At 43.0% G+C, this 23,077-nt stretch overlaps 1 protein-coding gene across 1 annotated transcript in view; it reads right to left on the reverse strand.

The window, feature by feature from the left end:
• The window catches only part of PDXDC1 (pyridoxal dependent decarboxylase domain containing 1), a 55,044-nt gene extending 32,254 nt beyond the window's left edge, over nucleotides 1-22,790 (reverse strand). The window contains exons 1-4 of the mRNA XM_069570182.1: nucleotides 22,571-22,790; nucleotides 4,737-4,810; nucleotides 4,164-4,229; nucleotides 1,634-1,714 (exon numbers count right to left, since the gene is read on the reverse strand). Coding sequence (XP_069426283.1) covers nucleotides 1,634-1,714; nucleotides 4,164-4,229; nucleotides 4,737-4,810; nucleotides 22,571-22,594 — 245 coding nt within the window. The 5' untranslated portion in view covers nucleotides 22,595-22,790. The remainder of the gene's footprint in view (nucleotides 1-1,633; nucleotides 1,715-4,163; nucleotides 4,230-4,736; nucleotides 4,811-22,570) is intronic.
• Nucleotides 22,791-23,077: the final 287 nt, after the last annotated feature.

Raw genomic sequence — 23,077 nt, forward strand, 5'->3', positions numbered from 1 at the left:
GCTGTAAGAACTAGAGAGAACAGAGCTGAGATAAAATGTGCAGAAAACAATTTGAAGAATTAATAGATGAAGATCAATTCCCTGCATTAAACAGCTACGTATAACAACTCAGCAAATTCAAGGGGAACTAGGTATTGCTTTACATATAATTAAAGTGGATGGACTGATTTTCCTTATAAAGAATAAATGTAATAATGAAAATGACAAAGAATCAACAGGATTCTGGGCAAAGACAGTTCACAGAAAAGGGAATATAAATGGGTCTTAAACCATACAGAAAAGACACTTAACCTGATTTCTTAAGAAAAATGCAAACTAAAACCATGCTGAAATATCATTTCTTACCTATCAGACTGGCAACAATCCATAAGTTTGCTAATACCCTTGTAGGCAAGTGTGTGGGGAAAAAGGTCCTCACACACACACAGAGTGGGAATGTGAACAGGCACAAGTCCATGCAGGGAAATTTGGCAATATCTGTCAAATTTATAAATATACAAACTTACTCGGTCTAGCAATCTCACTTCTAGGACTTTAATCTCCAGAAACACTACTTTGAGGAAATGACGCATGTACAAAGTTACTAGCTGCAGGAATGATTGTAAGAGTAAAACATGAATCGGAGACTAGTTAAATAAAATATGGCTCACCCCGTTAACACTGTGTGCATGTTCGGTCATATCTAACTCTTTGCAACCCCAAGGACCGTAGCCCACCAGCCTCCTCTGTCCATGGGACTTTCCAGGTAAGACTACTGGAGGAGGCTGCCACTTTCTCCTGCAGAGGATCTTCCCGACCCAGGGATCAAATCCACGTATCCTGCACTGCAGGTGGATTCTTTACTGCTGAGCTACCAGGGAATGCCCAGAGCAACATCAAACAGCTCTTAAAAGGAGAAAGTGCCTTGTATACTGCTATTCCAGGAATTTCAAGACATAAATGAAAACAAGAAGACACAGAACAACGTGCAGAGAATTTAGGTCCTGGAAGCAGTAAGCATAAACATCTGGCTTGGGTGTACGTATACATGAAGTATCTCTGAAGAATACACCAGAAACTGGCAGCTTATCTCTAGGAAGGAGAACAAGCTAGGGAGAGAGAGATAAGAAGGAATACTGCCTTTGCATATATACCTTTTCTATCTTTTGAAATCTGAACCAGAAGAATGCATTACTTATTCTAAAAAACACTGTATTTAAAACAATTTAAGAGAAAACTAGATAAATTGCTTGACAGATGCATAAATGGAAATAAGATAAGCAGATGATTCACAGATGGCGTGGCTTGCCACCAATGAATTCAGCTGCAGTACTTCTCAGCAATCAAAAGCCCAGGAACAGAAACAGCCAGAAACAGAAGCACACAGCAGCTACCCTCTGGCCCCTGCGCCAGCCCCTCCCTAAGGCGCAAGACCATAAAAATGACAAGGTTTTAGTAAATGATTTCCTTTTATAAAATACATTATCTAAAACATGTCAACGTCTCCCTGAAGGAAGTGAATGTTGTTGTAACTTCATATATAATCTGGAATGAAATAAGGCTTATCATTGCAGTAACTTGTATGAATGCAATCATTATCAAACCCAAGAACACAGATACTTTCAAAGAGAAGCTGCCAACCGTTCTCCATTACCGGGTGCTCTGGGGCTCCTCATCTTCATCTCCGTGCATCAGATTCTGAACTAACTGGAGGATGCTCACCATGTCTTGTCCACTGTGGAACAGAAAAACAGTTGATAGACGGGGAAACAGCACACGCCACTCCCTCCCCTCACCAGTCTCTCACTATTTCTCTTGTCTCAACTAGCTTTGATGTCTTTCTGTTACAACAGAAATAATGTGTTTTGAGATACAGTATACACCACCTTGTTTTTAAAAAAAAAACATAAGTTATCAACTGAATTCTGAATATAACCATACATATATTAAAGTATTAGTTGCTTAGTTGTGTCTGACTCTTTGCAACCCCATGGACTACAGCCTGCCAGGCTCCTCTGTCCATGGAATTCTCCAGGCAGGAATCCTGGAGTGGGTAGCCATTCCTTTAACCTGGGTCTACTGCACTGCAGGCAGATTCTTGATCATCTGAGCCACCACGGAAGGCCCTTACTTGTGATTAATTAAATCTTCTACCTGAACGTAAGTTGTTTTTTTTTTGAATGTAAATTTGATTTTTAAAAATTTCACTAGCTTTAGCAGTATTTCTCTACCAGTTCATTTGAGTCTTGGAGACTACTTAGTAAGCATATTATAAGGGTCAAAATAGTCCTTATAAGCTGCTGGAAGATCACAAAAGCAGCAAGAATACTATAATACCACTGGGTGTATCTACGTTTCCTTCCATGTGGGATTCTTGTCTGTTTGTTCTAACAGAGTTAAACATGAAATGCAGGCATCGCTTATTACCACCTCTTCCCCAAACTGGAGAAACTGGAGACTTGGTTAGAGTATAAACAGACTTACTTCTGTCCAAGATACGTTTTTAAATGCTCATTACGTGAGGTGGAAACATACGAGAAGAATGTGAGCGGGGTGTTCGTTAGCAATGGCAAGGTGACTTGCAAAACATGTGATGTCAACACGCTACCACTCTATTAAGGAGAAGGTGACATAAAAAGTTCTCCCTTTTGAAAAGCAATGTCCGCAAACCCATCTTCCTCAAGGTGCTGACCTTCACATGTGAAGGACTCTGGTCCTTGGACTCTATGCAGAAATGAAGCGAGGTGACCTTCAGGAAACCCTGTGTTACAGAGCAGTGAGGACGCCATTAGTCCATGAAAAGCACTGAACTCTGCGCCTGGGAAGTGGGATCTTGGATGCAGCTATCAGCATTATTAGTGTGAACACCCTGGACTGGCGTAATTAATGCACTCCCACTCTGAATTACAGATGCTCCTGGCAGTATCTCTTCTAGGGAAAGCTCTGCAGGATGAGTAGAACCCCATAATCCCCTTCAGCAGGCCCGGGTGAGGAGACTTAGAAGATCTGGTTCCTGTTCTCAGCTGGAAAATGAACTTCACCCATAGAGGACTTCCTCCATCCACTGGGATCCTTCCTCTGTTCTTTTGCAACCCTGAACGTATTTATATTCGGGTCAAAGGACGGCTTAAGGGAGTTGCACTATTTACCTATGCACGATTTCCTGGTTATAAAAAAAATAATAAGTTTGTCCGAAGGAAACTGGGCCAGGACTTAAAATCCAAATTAAGTGCTGCTGCTGCTGCTAAGTCGTTTCAGTCGTGTCCGACTCTGTGCGACTCCATAGACGGCAGCCCTCCAGGCTCCGCCATCCCTGGGATTCTCCAGCAAGAACACTGGAGTGGGTTGCCATTTCCTTCTCCAACGCATGAAAGTGAAAAGTGAAAGTGAAGTCACTGAGTCGTGTCCAACTCTCAGCGACCCCAGGGACTGCAGCCTACCAGGCTCCTCCACCCATGGGATTTTCCAGGCAAGAGTACTGGAGTGGGGTGCCATTGCCTTCTCCAAACATCCTGTAAAAACTTGGCTGAACATCTACTTATTTTCCTGATATTTTCCCTGCTACTTCAAACCACAAATATTGGACAGATTTCCTTTAGTTGCCAAAAAATAAATCACTCTACTAATAAATGAGCTGATGCTTTCCTTTCATTTTCTTTTCCTTACTATACAATACAATGGTAAATCTTATCAAGTTAAGATAACTCTCACAATAAAGCTCAGTCTACCAGATTGCTGGTTTCAAGGATGAAACAAGTACGATAGCTGAGTTATATTATGAGTCTTATATGCCTCTAAGAGGCTGTGTTAAACTCGGAACCGGGAAGGGGGAGAAATAGTAGGTATAGCAGCATCACCAACCAGCCAACAGCATTTCACTTTTCTGATGTTACACTGCATAGAACTCTCAATTTGCTTTGTGTTCATTAAAACTGTAAATCAGTGATGGTAAAATCTTGCTTTAAAGAAAATGTACACCCCACGTAAAGGTGCTTATCTGTTGTTGTGTTTTAAACCTTTTATTTACTGCTGGAGTACAGCTGATTAACAATGTCGTGATAACTTCAGGTGGACAGCAAAGGGGCTGAGCCATACGTATACATTCTGCCTCAAACTCCCTTCCCATAACATTGAGCAACTGTGCTAAACAGTAGGAAAAAGTGGTTCTCTTCCTTGCCACCTACCTGCCTTGCAGTGGCCCTGGAATATCCCCTGATAGGGGCTTCTTTCCATTTTCCTCCTCTGTTCTTCTAATTTAAAGGAAATAAAAAATTGTTATATTTCTAACATTGGAGCATGAACATGTGATAATATTGCTCATAAACTCTAGTAACTGATGTGGGATTTGAAACACATATTCCCCCACCCCCACCCCATCCCAGCCCCCCAGGCTGGGCTATAGTTTAATTTCAGGAAAAGAATAATAAAAAAAAATAATAATACTTCAACCCATTTCTTGTTTACTTGACGTACTATACGACCTGAATATATAGTAAGAAGTATTTCTAGAGTCAAGTTAATATACTAAGTAAATTTTAATAGGCAGAAGTGAAAATTATAAGTCCTGCCCCTCAATTTCAAAATCCCTTAATGATAAAGCACCTTCCACTCCAGACAAAAACCAGTTTTAAAGTCAGCTGCAGCTAAGCATGACGTTCTGAAAGCAAGAGGTGTCTTCAACAGCAGGAAACCAGTGCCACCAGTTTTGCAGTAGGCTGAGCGCGTTTAATGGGGTCACGTCTGTTCCGCAGACTCACCTCTGACTGTCCTCGAGCATCTTCATGGCTTCCTTCAAGTTTTTTCCCATTTCAGCTAGAGTAGGGTCTGCTATCTGGAAAAAAATTTTTCAAAAGGTTAAATGTTAACAACCTTCTAATACTTCCACAACAGAGTTCATCAAGAAAAAAACTAAATGTTAAGTCCATCTTCTTCTGGATTTATTATAACATACTTGGGTTATGAAGCACATGCTTGATGTCAGAATTCCAACAGTACAAAGTCCCAGCCCCCGGGAGGCCGCTTTTGGCATGTGCCTCTCCAAGCTTCCCTCTCCTCACGTGCGCTTCTCCACATTGCTTTTTTCCTGCTTTACAGTGAGTACCGTTCCACATCAGTAGGTCTGCTTCATTCTCTTTAGTGGTTACACCTTTTTGTATCTGATGGATGTATTATAGTTTAACGGTCCTGAATTAATGCACCTTTTAGGTTACTCGAGTTTTTCACTATTAGAAGAAAGTCCAGAGAAGTATGAATAGCATACTATTTGTTTTACGGCTGTAGCAAGCTGAAAAATGGGGCTTCCCTGGTGGCCTAGTGGTAACAATCTGCTTGCAATGCAGGAGATGTGGGTTCAATTCCTGGGTTGGGAAGATCCCCTGGAGAAGGAAATGGCAATCTACGTCAAGTGTTCCTGCCTGGAAATCCCATGGACAGAGGAGCCTGGAGGGCTACAGTCCATGGGGTCGCAAGGATCGGATACTGCTCAGCGGCTAAATCACCACCACCAAGCTGAAAACTAGCCCCCCAAAAGACGTTCATATCCTAATCCCTAGAACTTGTGAATGTGTCCCTCATGTGACAAAGTCTCTGCAGATGTGATTAAACTGTGGTCATCCAGGTGAGCCCTGAGTGCCCTAGCATGAACCAACATGAGAGAACTGGGAGGAGACCACACACAACAGAGAGCAGGTGCTGTGTCCCAGAGCAGAGAGAGATCTGAAGATGCTGCCCTTAGAACTGCCACCAATAAAGGCAGGGTGGTTGGCAAGCAACAAGCTGGAACAAGAAAGCAAGGGACACCCCAGAGCCTCTGGAGGGAGTGCGCCCTGCCATCCCTTGATGTCAGTTCACTGACAATGATTTCAAACTTCTGGCCTCCAGAACTGACAGAGAATACATTTCTGTTGATCCGAGCTACCCAGTTCATGTTAACAGGTTACAGCAATCACATGAAACTCCTACATTCAAGAATTTGCAAGTGCTTCTAAAACCTCCGGACACTTATACAAACTTGTAATACTGACGTCTCCAAAGAATTTATCATTCATATCCTTTTGGATTTTAGTACCAAGTGTACATCTACCTCCCATTCAAAACACAGATGAAACTAAATTTTTTAAATTCTCACAGAATTAAAATACTCACTCTTTCTTCTTATATCTCCGTAACAATTTTTAGGGAGACAGCCTTGTTGCCATGAATCTCTATGTAGCATGAGTTGAGTTATAAACAATTATAGAAGCTCTCTTTTGTTCCCCTCTTAAGTGTACTTCAAGTGTATGTATCTGCATTTTCCTCCTGTTGTCTACTGTACCTGGTAACAGCTTATCTTATGTAGATGTGCAATCAGTATTACCTTTAGTGTTGCATTACCTCCTCAAAATTGTGTTCTTTTTCTTAAAGAAATTCTACTGTTTACCAGTGTGAGAATACCAGGGTGGGTAGTCATTCTTCTCCAGGGGGTTTTTCCAATACACGGATCAAACTTGCATCTCTCACATTGCACGTGGATTCCTTACCGTCTGAGGCACCAGGGAAATCCCAGGGTAAGTATCAGAAAATGTTAAATCAAGAAGGGACCTTAGGGGTCTAGTCTAGGAATTGCCAACCTGAGTTCTTTTGAGCCTTAAGACTCTTGGGAAGAACTTTAGGGAGAAGGGGCTCGGCAGCCACCTGGAGCTTCCAGCTCCGCTCCCCTTTAATGAGATCAGCTCTGTTTTTAACAACAGGGTTTTGAGTCAAGTTTCCAAAAGAGGAAAAGTATAGCATGAAAGCCTCTGTTTCCAGTCTAACATTTTAATTATTTATAACTTACTTATTTTTGCCTGCACTACACGGCAAGTGGGATCTTAGTTCCCAACCAAGGATCGAACCAGTGACCCCTGCAGGGGAAGTGCGGAGTCCTAACTACTGGACCGCCAGGCCAGGGAAGTCCTGATGTCACACTTCCGAGAGGAAACTAAGACTTCGAGAAGGACAGTGACTTGCCTAGGCTCATGGAACTAATCAAAGACAGAGAGCTGCCAGAACCCTGGATTCCTGATCTGTTCCTGCCTCTATTACACCACACTGATTCTACAAGGGGTTAGAAAAGAATCACGTAGCCATATCCGACCTGATTTTTACAAAAGATAGAAAAAAAATCACTTAAAAAACAACAGGTGTTTCCAATAAAAATCACAATTTAAATGCAACCACAAGGTGAGTGAGAGAGCAATTTAAAAGGGTCTCCTTGTTCTTCCTTAACAATTCTGAGTAGGAGGAGGAACAAGATAATGGTCAAGAGAAGTGATCTTGCTCCCCAGTCTGCTGGTCAAGGTCCTTACCACCCACATCTCCTGTGACACTCAAATCTTTGAGCATCTGGCCAAATGCAAAGACAAACAGTTTGCTTGATCAATTACTCTTCCCTGTTTCGTGCTTATAACATCTGTCCTGTCTGAAATGTCTCTGTGCCTTTTATCTACCGCTAACCACCTATTAAATCAGGATACACTACTTTCAAGAAACCCTTAAGGATAAAATCACTTTCACTTTTTCACATCCCCTCTAATGATATCGATATCATTTTTTCCTAAATCAAACATCTGGACTCACTGCCTGACAAATGACTGTACTAATATTCACGGGGACAGCAGGATGGAAGGTTTGAACCCGAGGCCATTCTAATATGTATCTGCCCAATTTCTCACATCCCTCACTGTGAACTGTGTTACAGGTGGGCTTCCCAGTACAGGTATTCTCCCCAGTAAGATCATATGCTTCTTGAAGGCAGCCATTCAGACTCCCACTGATTCTGCCCTTCTCTTACAGGCCTCAAGGGCTTCCCTGGTGGCTCACTGGTAAAGAATCTGTCTGCAAGGCAGGAGATGCAGATTTTATCCTAGGGTCAGGAAGATCCCTCGGAGAAGGAAATGGCAACCCACTCCAGTATTCTTGCCTGGAGAATCCCATGGATAGAGGAGCCTGGAGGGCTAAAGTCCATGAGGTCGCAAGAGTCAGACACAACTGAGCAGCTAAACAACAGGCCTGAAATGTCTAAAGTCAGCCTGAGTCTTGGATTGCCTGCCACATTGCCTCTGAAACCCCTCAGGAAGACACAGCATACTGGATATCAACATATTGGCTCTAAGTTCAACACAACTAACTTTTCCTATAAGATTGAACAGATTTTTCAGTTAAGAATAGACAAAGTAGTCGACTTAAGAAGCTGCTTCACATGATATTACTTATTTTTAAACACCAGAATCACATGTGATGACAAGACGCTGACACTGAAAGAGGCAGGAGGGAAGTGCAGCTTCGTATTTCCCATCTGAGTCTCTCTCTCTCTCAAGAGCACACACTCATTGAGTGGAAAGACTGACATTTAAATTGTTCTTGCTCCTACTCTCTTTTAGGGAGTGAAGTGGGGGCAGGGGGTGGGGTAGCAGATGGGTAAGGAAAATAGCACGTTTAGTTAAATGTGAATAGAATGTGACTCCAGTGCTATAGACCCACATGGGCTTGTTCTGTTAACAGGATAATCCAAAATATAAAATGTTACCCACCTGCAGGATATCAGGCCTTAAGTCAAAGAATGCTCTAAGAAAAATATTTATCAATTGGTTACTTAAAAATTAAAAACTAAAAGCCATGCCTCCATACACTTCTACTGAGGACAGTGACTACTTTCTTCTTCACATTTCCCAACCTCAATACCTGTTACAGAGCCGACAAAGGACTTGTGTGATAAATGTTAAAAAGCAATAGCAGGGCAACAGCCAGACACAAACCAAAATGAGCAAAGAATTAAGTTGAATAAAGATGTCCATCATTCAGTATTTAGAAGAAGAGTGTTTTACACTATTCAGGGAAGAAAAAAATAGTATTCTATGCCAGGTTCCTGGGAAAAATGTCATATTTTTCAAACCTTAGCACCTAACACAGGGCCTGGAGCAGAAAAAGGACTCAATGAGATTTGTGATCCTTAATTTACTGTGATCCCTCATTACTAACACTTACTGAATTGCTCTCTATATTCCAGGCATCATCTAATTAACACCTTTATAAACATTGTTGTTGTTTATTCGCTAAGTCAGTTTGACTCTTTGTGACCCAATGAACTGCAGCATGCCAGGCTTTTGTGTACTTCACTGTCTCCCAGAGTTTGCTCAAACTCATGTCCATTGAGTCGGTAATGGCATCCAACCATCTCATCCTCTGTTGTCCCCTCTTCCTCCTGCCCTCAGTCTTTCCCAGCATCAGGGTCTTTTCCAATGAGTCGGCTCTTCGCATCAGGTGGCCAAAGTACTGGAGCTTCAGCATCAGTCCTTCCAATTAATATTCAGAGTTGATTTCCTTTAGGATTGACTAGTTTGATCTCCTTGCTGTCCAAGGGACTCTCAAAAGTCTTCTCCAGCACCACAGTTCAGAAGCGTCAATTCTTCAGCACTCAGTCTTCTTTATGGTCCACACATGGTCCTGACATCCATATATGACTACTGGGAAAACCATTTATCATTGACTATACAGACCTTCATTAGCAAAGGGATGTCTCTGCTTTTCAATACGTTGTCTAGGTTTGTCATAGCTTTCCTTCCAAGGAGCAAGCATCTTTTAATTTCATGGCTGAAGTTATCATATGCGGTGACTTTGGAGCCCAGGAAATTAAAATCTGTCACTGCTTCCATTTCTTCTCCATCGATTTGCCGTGAAGTGATTACATACATTACTTCCTAGCAAACTCAAAGTTACAGAGTTGGCAGGCTTCAGAGCCAGAATTTAGACCAAGGTCTGAGGATTTCCCTGGCATTCCAGTGGTTAAGACTCCAAGCTTCCAATGCAGGAGGTGCAGATTTGATCCCTAGTCAGGGAACTAAGATCCCACATGCCTTGAGGTGTGGCCAAAAAAAAAAATTTTTTTTTAATAAAATAAGGTCTGAATTACTCTAGAACCAGTGCTCTTAACTACTAGGCAATACTGCCCCTCAATTTCATCAAATAAGAAAACAAAGCAACTTACACTTTGAAAAAGCTCTTGTCTCAAAATCATAATTAGAGCTAAGGTCTCATTTTAAACGTAATCCTTGTTTGACTGATGTTTTCACCTAGATAAATGTTAGTTTATCAGAAGACTCTCCCTATGGGTAAAATTTCTATTCTACAACAGCCTCAACTAGATGATCATAAACTTATTACCCAAACCAGAGCATATTTAAGAGTCAAGGCAGTACTATTAATAATTAAGTCAGGATAGCAGGTACAAACTGGGACAGTCCTGGGCAAACCAGGATGTACAGTTACCCCAGCCTTCACTACAGTGTTTACTTCCTATCTTAAATCAGTATTCCACCGAGTGAAGGCCAGGCAAATGTTTGCAGTGCTGGCTGTTCATGAGTTATAAGGTAAAACCAAAGACAACATATAATTCAAAAGGAGTGCACTGCAGTGCAGGTACTGCCCATGGCACTTTTCTCAATGCTCAAGATCGCACAGTATTGTTACGAGAGACATCTTTTCCTCCCTATAAACAATATATTTTCTCTCATTTAAATCTTGAGTACAGGGGCCTGATTAAAAATTAGGGGCTAACTAGAAACAATTCCTGAAAAAAGGCCCCTTTATTAACAAAAAAAGCAACAGAGTCTAACCATCCCCCACCCCTTTTTTTTTACACAAAGGGGCTGCTTCCTCCAAAAGTTTATCACGTAGATGAATTTCCTGGACAAGATAGGGATATCTTGTCTCTAAGACAGAGTTCAGGATGAAGGAGGTTAGTAGGCAAGAAGACACTTGAGGTTTTTTAGACTCCTTATTGTTGTTGTTCAGTCGCTCAGTCATGTCCAACTCTTTGCGACCCCATGGACTGCAGCAAGCAAGGCTTCCCTGTCCTTCACTCTCTCAAACTCATGTGTTTGCTCAAACTCATGACCATGAAATCAGTGATGCCACCCAACCATCTCATCCTCTATCATTGCCTTCTCTTCCTGCCTTCAATCTTATCCAACCATCAGGGTTTTTTCCCAATGAGTCAGCTCTTCACATCAGGTGGCCAAATTATTGGAGCTTCAGCATCAGTACTTCCAAACAATATTCAGGGTTGATTTCCCTTAGGATTGACTGGTTTGATATCTTTGATGTCCAAGGGACGCTCAAGAGTCTTATGGTAGCAGTCGCTAAGTTGTGTCCAACTCTTGCGACCCCATGTACTGTAGCCTGCCAGGTTCCTCAGTCCATGGGGATTCTCCAGGCAAGAATACTGAAGTGGGTTGCCATTTCCTTCTCCAGGGCAAGAGTCTTATACAGCACCACAATTCCAAAAAACCAATTCTTTGGGGATCAGCTTTCTTTACAGTCCAACTCTCACATCCATACATGAAAGTGAAAGTGAAGTCTCTCAGTCGTGTCCAACTCTTTGCGACCCCATGGACTATCTAACCATCCCTTTTGAAGTCAGTTGGCATTTAGTCTGTTTCCCTTCCATCATCTTTTCTGCTGTCTTGAAGCAAGCCAACCCAGGCTGAACATGAATGTGGTGTTTCAAGATGCTTTTCTAGGAAAGGGCCCTGCAGCCAACACACACTTCTGCATTGGACTCCTAGGGTCTCTACTCAACTGGGGTCCTTCAGCCCTCAAGAGGCTTGGAGCAATTATACTGTTTAAAAACAGAGCCCAAATGTGCAACAAAGCATATACAGAGTGTGTACATCCACTGGCTCACTTTCTAATTACAAAACCACATGTACACTACTGAAAATTCAGAATCCGTTATTAAACTGTTAGTCATTAGACTGCAAATTTGTAAATTATAGTTCACGGCTGATTCTGTGTAATGAAGTGGATTCCATATTTTTGCTCCAATTATGTCTAACAGAGATGCATGGCATGGCTTAATGCAATTTCGAAGCTCCTAAGGAGAACCATTTAATTGCTCATATGGTAATGTCAGAGAACCAGACAGCTCAATTTGTAAAACAAGCCCTGCCATTCATTCTTTTATAAGCATTTTTTAACAATGACTTTTATACTAGTGGATTTACATCACTTTCATGTGGGATATTAAAATAGTCTGCCACTATCAAAAGAAGAAATAGTATATATGTAATGTTAAAATATCACTAAAATTCCCACAACATAAATGTTAGAGGAAAAAAAATTGAAACTCAAATGCAAGATAACATAGTAAAGGAGGTCTGGAAGTAACTCTCAACTTTTCAAAGTTGTAGGAAACTAAATTTATTTGGAAGAAAAATTATTTGAATTAATGGGGGAAAATACTTATTTTTGCCTTTGGCTAGAATTATATCAACTCAGTTATGAGGTAATACTCCTATTATTTGGATTATGTTATATTTATCATTTTATTCTATTTCATTTTTCTGAAAAACTGCTGGTCATGATCTGCTAAATTGATCTGACATCTCATATATAGGATGTAACTTGCAGTTTAGGGGATGGGGACTCACACCATTTTAATGGATGTCACTGAAAATTCATACCTGGTAATTAGTAACAGAATAAACAATAATTTGTTAATAGACATATTTTATTAACTGAGAAGTTGTTTGTAATAACCTTTCAAAAATGGACACTACAGCAGAAGAAGAATAAAATCCCAGGGCCAAAGATTTGGAAACCACTGCTCTCCAGGGCTTCCCTGATGGCTCAGACGTTAAAGAATCTGCCTGAAATGTGGGAGACATGGGTTTGATCCCTGGGTTGGGAAGATCCACTGGAGGAGGGCATGGCAACCCACTCCAGTATTCTTGCCTGGAGAATCCCCATGGATAGAGGAGCTTGGTGGGCTACATGGGGTTGCAAAGAGTCAGACATGACTGAGCAACTAAGCACAGCACAGCTCTACATACACTAAAAATTTTTTCAGCTTTCAAGGTGTTTAATTGAGCCCTTGAACACATTTTGTTCAATTAAACCAGCCCACCAAAGTGTGACCCAAAACTATATTATTCACTTTCACATGAAGGACAGAAATAAAGGACAGAAATGATATGGAATTAACAGAAGCAGAAGAATACACAGAAGAACTATACAAAAAAGATCTTAATGACCCAGATAACCATGATGGTGTGGTCACTCACCTAGAGCCAGATATCCTGGTGTCTGAAGTCAAGTGGGCCTTAGGAAGCATCACTACGAACAAAGCTAGTGGAGGTGATGGAATTCCAATAGAGCTATTTCAAATCCTAAAAGATGATGCTGTGAAAGTGCTGCACTCAATATGCCAGCAAATTTGGAGAACTCAGCAATGGCCATAGGGCTTAAATGTCAGTTTTCATTCCAATCCCAAAGAAAACCAATGCCAACGAATGTTCAAACTACTGCACAACTGCACTCATCTCACATGCTAACAAAGTAATGCTCAAAATTCTCCAAGCCAGGCTTCAACGGTATATGAACCGTGAACTTCCAGATGTTCAAACTGGATTTAGAAAGGCACAGAAACCAGAGATCAAACCGCCAACATCTGGTGGATCATTGAAAAAGTGAGAGAATTCCAGAAAAACATCTATTCTGCCTTATTGACTATGCCAAAGCCTTTGACTGTGTGGATCACAACAAACTGTGGAAAATTCTGAAAGAGATGGGAATACCAGACCACCTGACCTGCCTCCTGAGAAATCCATATGCAAGTCAAGAAGCAACAGTTAGAACTGGACATGGAACAACAGACTGGTACCAAATCAGGAAAGGAGTATGTCAAGGCTGTATATCACCACCCTGTTTATTTAACTTATATGCAGAGTACATCATGTGAAATGCCAGGCTGGATGAAGCACAAGCTGGAATCAAGATTTCCGGGAGAAATATCAATAACCTCAGATATGCAGATGACACCACCGTTACAGCAGAAAGCAAAGAAGTAAAGAGCCTCTTAATGAAAATGAAAGAGAAGAGTGAAAAAGTTGGCTTAAAACTCAACATTCAGAAAAGTAAGATCATGGCATGCGGTCCTATCACTTCATGGCAAACAGATGGGGAAACAGTGGAAATAGTGTCAGACTTTATTTTCTTGGGCTCCAAAATCACTGCAGATGGTGACTGCAGCCATGAAATTAAAAGATGCCTGCTCCTTGGAAGAAACACTATGATCAACCTACACGGCATATTAAAAAGCAGAGACATTACTTTGCCGACAAAGTTCCACCTAGTCAAAGTTACAGTTTTTCCAGTAGTCATGTTTGGATGTGAGAGTTGGACCATAAAGAAGGCTGAGAGCTGAAGAATTGATGCTTTTGAACTGTGGTGTTAGAGGAAACTCTTGAGAGTCCCTTGGACTGCAAGGAGATCCAACAAGTCCATCCTAAAGGAAATCAGTCCTGAATATTCATTGGAAGGACTGATGTTGAAGCTGAAACTCCAATACTTTGTCCACCTGATGTGAAGAACTGACTCATTTGAAAAGACCCTGATACAGGGAAAGATTGAAGGCAGGAGGAGAAGGGGATGACAGAAGATAAGATGGTTGGATGGCATCACCGACTCAATGGACATGATGAGCAAGCTCCGGGAGTTGGTGATGGACAGGGTGGCCTGGCGTGCTGCAGTCCATGGGGTTGCAAAGAATCAGACATGACTGCATGACTGAACTGAACCGATGTAACTATACACAACTGCCAAAACTCAAACTGTGTGTTTTTAGTGCATATAAATCGTTCCTTAATTTTTAAAAAAGGAGGGCAAATTGATTGAGTCGACTGAAAAGAAATATTCAGCAAATAACAATACAAGTGGTAACAAAGTTCACAAACAGTATATGAATAATGGCTATTTTAAAAATGCAGACCTAAACCTTCAACATTTGCATTGGACATAAAAAAGTCACTACACAGACATTATCACAACATCATAAGTCAAGTATGGTGGTGGTGGTTTAGTTCCTCAGTCATGTCCAACTCTCGCAATCCCACGGACTGTAGCCTGCCAGGCTCCTCTGTCCGTGAAATTCTCCAGGCAAGAATACTGGAGTGGATCCTAAATCCCTTCTCCAGAGGATCTTCTTGACCCAGGGATCAAACCTGGGTCTCCTGTATGCAGGCTGATTCTTTATTGCTGAGCCACCAGGGAAGCCCAAATCTACTATACTGCAATTAAAAACAAACAAATCACTACCTTTCTTCACTACTCTTCAAGGCAATCAATAAAGCTCTGAATTGATGTTTTTAACATTCCACCTACTCTTCAGCTTTCCACAGCTTTCTAAGCAGGTTTAATCCTGGATAGTGATAATCATGCAAGTATCAACTCTCCAAACACCATACATTTTCCTCCCAGGTGAAAACATAGCAGAAAACATAGAGAATGCCTGCTGTCTAGCACTAAACAAGTACCCCAAATACTACGCATCTCTGAGAAGCAGAGTTTCTCAGCAGCAGCAGCTGCTGCATGAACACAGCTGTTCCTTTCAGGTTAACCATGAGAGATGACAGGGACCCTCCAAGCCGACAGAGCACCTTGCAAACCTGACTTTCTCACTGGGGCCTCAGTTTCTACATGTCTAAATACTTTTATGTAGTGCCAACAGAAAATAATTTAATTAAGAACCAGGCACTCGCATCTGTTTGTCTTTTAAAAATTGGATACTCTTGGAAAATCTTTTATTTTTAACTATCATAGACTCTATGTGTGAGTGTTTGAGAACATGAAGACATCCTGTACTTACTGGCTTATTAAGCAAAATATTTTAGTTGAAAAGGGATATACAAATGTGGCATAAGGTGTTAGTATGTAACCTTACAAATCCCTCAAGAAAAGAGGCAGAAAAGGACAGGAAAAAGAAGGGGCAAAAATACACAAATAAGAGGGGAAAAATCTGGTTATCAGTAGGGATGAAACACAGTTAGTGACACCAGATCAAATCTGGCATCACAAGGAAAAAGGGCCATCAATTCATTGCCATAAGATACATGCTGGGCAGGCTTCCCTGATGGTTCAATGGTAAAGAATCTCCCAGCGAATACAGAAGACACCGGTTCAATTCCTGGTCTGAGAAGATCCCACATGCCACAGAGCAACTAAGCCTGTGAGCCACTGCTGAAACCTGTGCACCAAGGGCCCGGGCTCTGCAACAACAGAAGCCACTGAGATAAGAAGCCGCACAGCACAGCTAGAGAGCAGCCCCCTATCGGCGCAACTAGAGAAAAGCCCGCTCAGCAAGAAGACCCAGCACAGCCAAAAATAAATATATAACTAAATTTAAAAAATTGTTTTAAGATACATGCTGGGAAGACCAGGGACCCAAAAATTTCAAAAACTGTATATTCCAAGAGACTACTACTTCTGGAGAATCAATTCACTTAGACATTTTATCATGAGTGCCAATAACTACAAGGAAGGAAAAATACCACAACAAGCAAGCTCTAGTTCTAAAATGTTTACTAGTTTGTTTGGAATCACATAGAACCACATACTTAACTCTGGAACAAAAAAGAAAACCGCCTAAAGAAAAGCATGCTATAGTCACTGGGAAAAATAAGTCACTGAGACATGCTTCTTTAAGAAGGTGTTTCCTAGGACTTGGTGGGGGGATCAATTCAGAAAGATAAAGATATCCATTGCCCTTATCAATACAATTACTTCCAAAACTGAATTGGAATTATGCAGATTTAATGTTGTCAACCTTATCTTAATGAGAATTCTCAGGAAAGGAAACCGTCAATTCTTGAAGCCTCTATGTATCTTTAGGCCTTTACTGAGTAAAACTGTGACTCTGCTAATATTCAGCTATTTCCAGGGGCCAAAACCAGCAGTTTCATAGGACCCCACCCAATACAATGCCCAGTCTAATAAGCAATTCAGTCTCACTAGGTTACTGAAAGCCTTATAGCAGCAACATGCTCAGTGTCACTGAGTTGCACCTTCAAATAGAAGACTTTATTTTGCTGTTTCTACTTTTTATGCATATAGAAAAAAGATCTTAGAAAAGTTTACTGCCCCTCAAGTCATTTGAAACTCAATGCCTTTTCCATGGGCATTAGAAAGTAGATAGGGTCCCAGGCTGGACTCAAGAACTATCTAACATTAAGGCAGCTAAACACTTAACATTTGCCACAAAGGAAACAACAAAAACAAAAACTATTGTTGACAGTAACAGAAATTAAACAAATATTAAACTCAGAATAATTTTATAGCCCTTAAATATTGTTTGGAGAGAATGGATTCGATTTTAGCTAGATAAATTTCTGAAAGGAAGTTCTGGATACTTTCAATGTGATTGGAGGCATATAAATATATGTATCTTTTAATATCTGATTTAACCTAAAGAGACAAAATGGCTTCTCTTCTCTTAATTTATATGCTAACAGCAGTAACACTGGGAGCTTCCCCGGTAAAGAATCTGCCTGCAAAGCAGGAGACCCGGGTTCAATCCCTAGGTAAGGAAGATCCCCTGGCGAAGGGAATGGCAACCCACTCCAGTATTCTTGCCTGGAGAATTCCATGGACAGAGTCTGGCAGACTACAGTCTGTGGGACGGCAAAGAGTCGGACACAACTGAGTGACTAACACACACTTAAGCAGTAACATTAGGCACAAATATAAAGCAAAAAAATGCATTATATTTACATTTAGAACAAACCTAGAAAAGTCACGATTCTGAACTAAGTATTCTACCTAAAGAATCTCTTCCACATAAACTTTCCGACCACTCACTCAATGCCCTTTGTTTCTTAATTCCTGTGCTTCTTTTCATCCCTCTTCACTATACAAAGTGCTTCCCCGATAAATCAGTTAGTAAAGAATCCGCTTGCAACGCAGGAGACCCCGGTTTGATTTCTGGGTCAGGAAGATCCCCTGGAGAAGGGATAGGCTACCCACTCCAGGATCCTTGGGCTTCCCTTATGGCTCAGCTGGTAAAGAATCTGCCTGCAATGCGGGAGATATAGGTTCGATCCTTGGGTTGGGAAGATCCCCTGGAGAAGGGAAAGGATACCCACTCCAGTATTCTGGCCTGGAGAATTGGGGTCACAAAGAGTCAGACATGACTGAGCGAACTTTGACTTGCTATACAAGGCTTTGCCTAAACTTGTATGCCCCCTACTGTAACCTCTTTCAGAGATCATATCTTATGCATCTTGTGTCTCTTTCTGAACACGGCACAGGGCTTTGAGTATAGATGACCAGCAATAAAAAACCTGAAGTCAAAGTGCTCTGGGTGAAAACAGATGACATTAAGCTCAAGCAACTGCTATCTATAATTATAACTCAAAATCCTAGGTAAGATGGAATACCCAGGCCTGGGGAACACCAATAGCTCTACTGTTAACTATTGCATATCTTGAATAAACTGCATCTGAAATCTTGAATAAACCAAGAACCACAGATGTCACAAATGTTTGGGATCAGGAACTTTGCGCCATGGTTCCCTGACACCCAGCATTTAAGAATCACTTACTGCCCTAGGCACCATGCACCTACATGCAAAACCCTCCATCACAATAATGCAGAGGTCAGCTTTAAATGAACATTATGGGTGTTCATCTCCTCACGGAAGTCTTCCTTTTCTCTGTAAGAGTGGGATCCACAAAGGCATATCACAGAAACTACTCATTTCAAGTTTGGCTCATGGGGGCTCTTTCTGTGAGCATTTAAGTAAAGAGCAGGGATAAAAATTCTGATAGTTCTTATCAGTAATGGTCAGCAATGTTCCCACCATGCAGCTCCTGTTGCTCCTCATAAACAGTGAGGTGGGAACAGAATTTTCCAAAGTCAAGTCCAAGGGATAGGGGACACTTAACTCTGGATGAGCACAACGATCAAAAATGGGCTTGGTAGCAACTATTTAGGTTAGAAACAGGCTCCAAGTTGCCTCTCTTAGAGCCAAGAGTTGGACATACGATAAATAAATTGGCCCCGCTCCACACCACTGTCCAACAGAACTTCTGCGGCGATGGGAATGTGCTGTTGTGTGTGCTGCACTACAAACCACGTTGTGACTGCTGAACACTTGAAATGCGGCTCATGCAGCTGAAGAACTGAATTTTAAACTTACTCAATTTTAATTAATTAGATTTAAATTTAAACTGCCAAATATGGCTGATGGATGGTGCAGCTCTAGATTCTCTAAGTCAGTGGTTCTCAACCAGAGGGGATCCTCTCACCCCAGGGGACAACTGCCTCAATTTGAGATGTTTTTGGTTGTCACACTGTCGGGGAGGAGATGCTACTGGCATTGAGCGGGTGGAGGTCAGGAATGCAGCTAAACACCCCACAGTGCATAGGATGGCCCCCACGGCAGAGAACGACCCAGCCCAATGTCAGGGGTGTCAAGGAGGAGACATCTGCTCTAAGTTTACTCAAGGCTGGAATTAAAGTAAATGCAAAACAAACTGCAATACACCTTGTCTAAACATAATACCCAGGAAGAATGAGTTTTTTTTCCTAAGCAACAGGAAAAGGTCTGGGCTGTTCTACAAGTTTAAAGTAGCAGGTTTTTACTAACAGGTGTATGTAGGTGTGCTGAATACCTCATTAAGATCTTCAGCACCAGTGTTATTACTTCCTGTGGCATTTTTTAAACTTGGATCAACATTTTACTTAAACATAAGTAAACACTGTGACACTCGTTCCTTATGAGTTGGACATACAGTATTGATGGTTTGAGGCTCCTACTCTTCTAGTTTGAATTTCTTGCCCCTTGAATTACACTGGGCTTCCCTTGCGGCTCGGGCTTCCTTTGGCTCAGACAGTAAAGCATCTGTCTACAATGCGGGAGACCTAGGTTCGATCCCTGGGTCGGGAAGATCCCCTGGAGAAGGAAATGGCAATCCACTCCAGTACTATTGCCTGGAAAATCCCATGGAAAGAGGAGCTTGCTAGGCTACAGTCCATGGGGTCGCAAAGAGTCAGACACGACTGAGCGACTTCACTTTCCCTTTCCCTTGTGGCTCAGCTGGTAAAGAATCCGCCTGCAATGTGGGAGACCTGGGTTTGATCTTGGGTTGGGAAGATCCCCTGGAGAAGGGAAAGGCTACCCACTCCAGTATTCTGGCCTGGAGAATTCCATGGACCATACAGTCCATGGGGTCGCAAAGAGTTGGACATGACTAAGCGGCTTTCACTTTCACTTTAATTACCCTATCTCTAGTTTTTCCGGACAATAAATTTGAATACAAAAAGACAACTGATATATTGTGAAAGAAAAATCAAGGCAAGGAAAAGGCTCTGTCATCACAGGTTTGCAGTCTGAATATTACTTAAAGAAAAAGCAAGGGTACAAAATGACATTTGGACCAAAGGAAATGTACTGAGTGATCCTATTAAACAGCGATGGCACAGTACAGTGTAGAGTGAGAGAGATTACTTGAAATTTTAGAGGATGGGTATTAAATAACATTGTGGTTTCTGTAGCGAGTATTAATCATGCAGGGATCAGTTTAAAGGGGATCATTCAGAACTGCTCAAAAGGTTCTTAAATTTACACATACTAGCAATGTAGAATTTAACACAGAATCGTCTGTTCCTCAAAGAAACCAGAATAGTGGGCACAATGCAATGTTTTACTTTGATGCAAACTATTTTTCAGAACACAAAATCCTCAACATTCATATTACAGCAATGCTTTTTCTTTTCTGCCCACTTAGCACCAAGAGAAACTGTTCATTACAAGAAAAGCCCTCTATCGCTTCAAGGAATATAAAAATAAGACACAGTACTAGTTCTGAAAAACTTACATTCAAAGTTTCCACACTGGCCAAAGGCAGAGACTTCCAGCCCACACGTTCTGAATTCCTAAAAGATCACTGTAATTGTGAATGCGCCAGGCTTAAGCATGTCGGAGTTTCAGTACCTCTTCAGATCTTCATTTGAAGAGTTTAGATCTTTTATTATCAATTAACTCTTAGGGACCAAACACTGTGATATACTGATCAAATACCAAAAAAGTAGTATGTAAAGCAGGATTCCAACTCACTCTTTCCTAGATTTGCCTGTAATGAACTATTCCTGGAGGAAAACACTCCAGTTCTTTCAGTTTCTAACGGAAATGACACAAAGCTGTTCCCATCTTCTTTATGAAATTGGAAAGGAAACAACACTGAGGGGAAATTGTTAGCATCATTTGGTATTCAACCACTGGTCCACATGAGCTGTAGACCTGGGGTTCTGGGTCTCGGCACTACTGATCATCTCTGGCATGGTGTCTGTCCGGAGCAATGTCGCATGTTAGCGGAATCCCTGGCCTCTACTTACTAGGAACCAGAGGCCCCTCCCTAATTCCTGGTTGTGACAACCAAAATATGTATCCAAACGTTGACCAAATATCCCCCGGGGTGGGAAAAACTGCCTGGTGGTTGAGAAACACTGATTTAGACTGAAAACTCCAAAAAAAGATAGACACTGTGTTCATCAAAAGCCTGGGAAGGCTGTTCCTAGGCAGAAACATTCACCACAGAGGCAGTGGAATAAAAACATATTATCTTTGCCCTTTCTTGATTCCTTCCACCCAATTTATGAGGAATAACCAACGTGTAGGCTAAATCGCATGTGAAGACCTCTGGCTCAACTTGTAGTTAACTCCCTTCAACTAGCCAGTGACAAGTGAATAAATCTATAGCAGCTGCTGCACTGAAAAAAATGACCAAATATTTGCCAGTTCAAAATTAAAATAAAGCAGTCTTAAAACACTACCATCGCTCCTGAATCCCACATAACTGAAAAACCCGGTCTGGACAAGCAGACTCCCAAGGAAGAACTCCGGAGGCGGGCAGAAAGTCGAGGTCTTAAGGTAGGGATCCGTGAAGAAACCTAAGCTCTGGTTCTCGTTTACCCGCCCTAAATCCGGGGCAATTAGAATCCATTTCACATGCCAGAGCGGTCAGCTAGGTACACCACGCTGCTGTTCTCCCAAGAGGAGACCAGAGGAAAACGCTCCTTCCAGCGGTTTTCCGACTGACCCCAGGGTCTCCCTTGGCCACAAAAAGGGGGAGCCAGAAAGTTGCGCGGCAGCAGCATCGCCCCAAACGAAAGTCACCATCTGCAGAAGCCCCGCCCCTTTCTGGACCTCAGGGGTCTTTAAACTACCGCATCAGAATCACGTGGGGACCTTGTTTAACCCACAAATCCCAGTCTCGCCCCCCTGAGGTTCGGACTTCGAGGCTGAAAATCTGGATATTTTTTCCTTAACCAAGGGCCCCAGGTGACTCCAAGGCACGCTAAAGAAAGCAAACTCGGAGACCGCAGACAACCTACAGGTTTGCAGTTGGCTTCGAAACAACTGGGGCTTCATTCCAGGCGCTTCTGGGGCCGCAGACTGCTGGCTCTGTCATTCGAGAGGGCGAGCCGAGCGGAGGCAGGCGCCACGGTCGGCCCCGAGGCCCCCGACTGGGCTCCGGGGGCTCGCAGCCCCCGCACAGAACCCGGCCCCGAAGACCCCTCCCGGTCCACGGGGACCCTAGAGACCCCCGGGCCCCGTGACGTGACCAGGGCCCAGCCGCGAGGGCCGAGACGGACGCCCTCGCAGCCAGACCACCTCAGGCGGGCCCGTTAGCCCCCGGTCCCCTCCCGGGTCACAATGGCAGCTCCCGAGCGGCAAACAGTCGCCCCGGAGGAGGGGGGTTTCGGGTCGCCGCGCCGCGTCCATCCCCAAGCTACGGACCTTCTTCTCCAGGGACGCGTCCATGGCTGAGGCGGCCGGTGGAGCCAGAAGGAGGCTCGGCAGTCCCAGGCGCTACTTCCGCCTCCCGCGCCCCGCCGCCGTTTCCACGCTGGCAGCGCTGACGTCCAGCGCGCCCGCGGCGGGCAGGGCCGAGATGAGGTGGAGCTGCCCAACAGCGCCGCTGGGAGGGGAATGCGGGTCTCGGGGTGCAGAGGTGGGGGCGGGGGCGGGGCGCGGCGCGCGGCGAAGTGGGGCGGGGACTGTGGGCGGGGCGCGGCGCGGAGGGGCGGAGCCCGCGTGGAGGCGGGGCGCGGCTTGAAAGGGCGGGGGCTGCGTGGGGGCGGGGCGGGGGCTGCTTGGGGGCGGGGCCCTCCAGGCTTCTGTTCCTGGCCGTCTCGCCGGCTAGCCCAAACGGTCCCAGGTGAGAGACTGTGGCGCCGTTCCAAACGCTCCTCAAAAAGCCTGTCGCGGGCGTCAGGGTAGAAGTGTGATAATTACAAGATATCA

The sequence above is a fragment of the Ovis canadensis genome, chromosome 24, assembly GCF_042477335.2.
Source record: "Ovis canadensis isolate MfBH-ARS-UI-01 breed Bighorn chromosome 24, ARS-UI_OviCan_v2, whole genome shotgun sequence".
Lineage (NCBI taxonomy): Eukaryota > Metazoa > Chordata > Mammalia > Artiodactyla > Bovidae > Ovis > Ovis canadensis.